General features: G+C 43.7%; 1 protein-coding gene across 1 annotated transcript in view; it reads right to left on the bottom strand.

The window, feature by feature from the left end:
- LOC137997064 (F-box only protein 21-like) overlaps nucleotides 1–2,500 on the bottom strand; it is a 16,836-nt gene that overhangs the window by 3,918 nt on the left and 10,418 nt on the right. Inside the window, exon 4 of the mRNA XM_068842801.1 lies at nucleotides 1,284–1,394. Coding sequence (XP_068698902.1) covers nucleotides 1,284–1,394 — 111 coding nt within the window. The remainder of the gene's footprint in view (nucleotides 1–1,283; nucleotides 1,395–2,500) is intronic.

The following is a 2,500-nucleotide window of genomic DNA, read 5'->3' as shown; positions in this document are numbered from 1 at the left end:
GTCAAGAGCAATCGCTGCTCATTACTACTACTTCTGATCAGTGCCCTTATTAGGGCTTCTTCGCACTTCTCTACCGCGCACAGGTGGCTCAGTTGGTTGAGCACCGGGATAACCATGCGGGAGGCAGTGAGTTCGACTCCGGTCGGACCAACAATCACGGTCTTTAAACAACTGAGGAGAGAGTGCTGCCTTTGTAATGACATCCGCAACGGTTACTCTCTCTAAACCTCTCGGATAATGACGATAAGCCGTAGGCCCCGTCTCACAACCCTTTAATTTTCATAACCCTGTGGGACGTAAGAACCCACACACTGTTCGTAAAGAGAAGGACATGGAGTTCACGACGTCAGTTGTGGTCTGTCCTCCGTGGTGTATCATGGTTGGGAGAGAAAATGCTCGGAGATATTAGCTAAACCAAGCTACTCTAAAATCCGAGGCTAAACAAAGATATGAAGGTGATTTGCATGTCTAAAAACAGAACAAAATAGGAGAAGAGGGTCTTTATTTTTTCAATAATCTTGCTCAGAGTAGGCAAAACCTCGAGCCAAAAACTAATTCAGTCATCTTCAAAACCTTCACTGAAATAAAAGTCGGCTTCACGACTAGACTTGGTTAGGATATCTTAAGCCCGCCGCACACTTGAGGAAAGAGCTGAGCAAAGTGCCTCGCGAGGCGGTTTGCTCAGCCGTTTCCTCACGTGTGCAGGGAAATTGTGGTGAGAAATTCGCCTCACGAGGCCGTGAGGATAAAATCAAACATGTTTGATATTTTTGGCCTCGCGAGACAAATTCCTCAATGTGTGCGGCCATCGTGAGAATCGAGCTGAGCTTGGTTTAATCAAGCATCCAATAAAAATACATGGCATACTCACGTGACTCCAGCGGTTCAGGACGGTGTCGGAGGAAGAAATTCCGACGTCACTGAAGTCACGTGAGAATGCCATGTATTTTTATTGGATGCTTCATTGACCAAACTCAACACGATTCTCACGATGGCCGCACACGATGATGAATTTGCCCCGCGAGGCGAAAAATATCAAACATGTTTGATTTTTTCCTCACGGCCTCGCGAGGCCAATTTTTCACCAAAAGTTCCCCGCACACGGTGGGAAAACGACTGAGCAAACCGCCTCCCGAGGCAGTTTGCTCAGCTCTTTCCTTACCGTGTGCGGCGGGCTTTACTAAAGTGATCGACAGGTGTGTTAACGTTTCACTACTCCAGGGGTCCTTGTCTGACAATCTGAAATTACAGTGGTTCAAGCCGTACTTTTTAATTCCACATACCTTAGTACTTGTGATAATTTCAAGATTTTCCTCTGGCACATATGTTATTTGATTGCCTGTGCGATCTCGCGCATCAACAAGAATTGCATAATTTGGCATTTCATGCCTGTGCTGTAACAGAAGAGGATACATTGGAACGATATTAACTATTGTTATATGACTAGCTCCGTGAGCGGGCAAGATGAACCAAATCCCGCGCTGTGATTGGCTACCCGAGCGGGCAAGATCGAGCTATACTGCCCGCTCGGGATTTCTCGCTTGGTCCCGCAAGATCAAAGATCATTTTTGGTGTTTTATCCCTCACAATAAATCCTTTATTGACCAAGCGTGAGGTCAAGATGGCTGGATATTGGCCTCCTTTTTTTTTGCGTGTTTATGGACCTCGACTTTGACTCTGTCCATAAACACGCAAAAAAAAGAACTTGGCCAATATCCAGCCATCTTGACCTCACGCTTGGTCGATAACACATATTTATTTAACCGAGAGTGAGATATTTAGGGAACTGAAACCTGAGGTCTTAACTTATTGACCGGCAGATAGCGAGGTCAATACAGCAAGGCCAAGGTTTGAGGTTTTCTTGTAAAGATTAAGGGATTGTTTATTATACTGCTTTTACGCAGATTCAAGCAGAAGAGATAACTTCGCATCCCGTAATATGAAAGCGCTTATCAGTTCCTTCATCTTATACAAATATAGCTTTTTTCTTTTTTTGAGATAAATTACAAGATAAATTTCTTCGACCTTCTCAAGAATCAATGGCCAACCAAACGTCATTGAGCACTCAAGAGCGCCAATTTGACGTTGGGATTACCGTTAGTCTTGTCTCTAGTTTGCACAGTCCGTGATCGGTACGTGGGTATTATGGTGGAATAATGCCCTATCACTTAGCCTATCAACATCAATCGTTGTGGGGCATTACGGTTTTTGATACAAAAACTTATTTTCTTGGCCCTTTAAAACCCTTAATTTGGGGAGACAAAATCATTGAATACCGATCCTTTTCTATATGTCTTTCTGTGACCATCGATAATAGACTGTCGTGGACCAAACATGTACAATTTGTCTATACCTCGTTTAGCTCTAAAGTTAAAATGCTAAGATGTATAAACTTTTTACCCAAGGCAACACAAGAGACAATTTATTATAGAAAAGTAATCCCTTGTGTGCTGCATGGTATGGTCTATGGTATGACTGTGTGGGGTTCTTGCTCAGATCA

The sequence above is a fragment of the Montipora foliosa genome, chromosome 3 (genome assembly GCF_036669935.1).
Source record: "Montipora foliosa isolate CH-2021 chromosome 3, ASM3666993v2, whole genome shotgun sequence".
Lineage (NCBI taxonomy): Eukaryota > Metazoa > Cnidaria > Anthozoa > Scleractinia > Acroporidae > Montipora > Montipora foliosa.
This window is presented reverse-complemented; position numbering and strand designations above follow the sequence as displayed.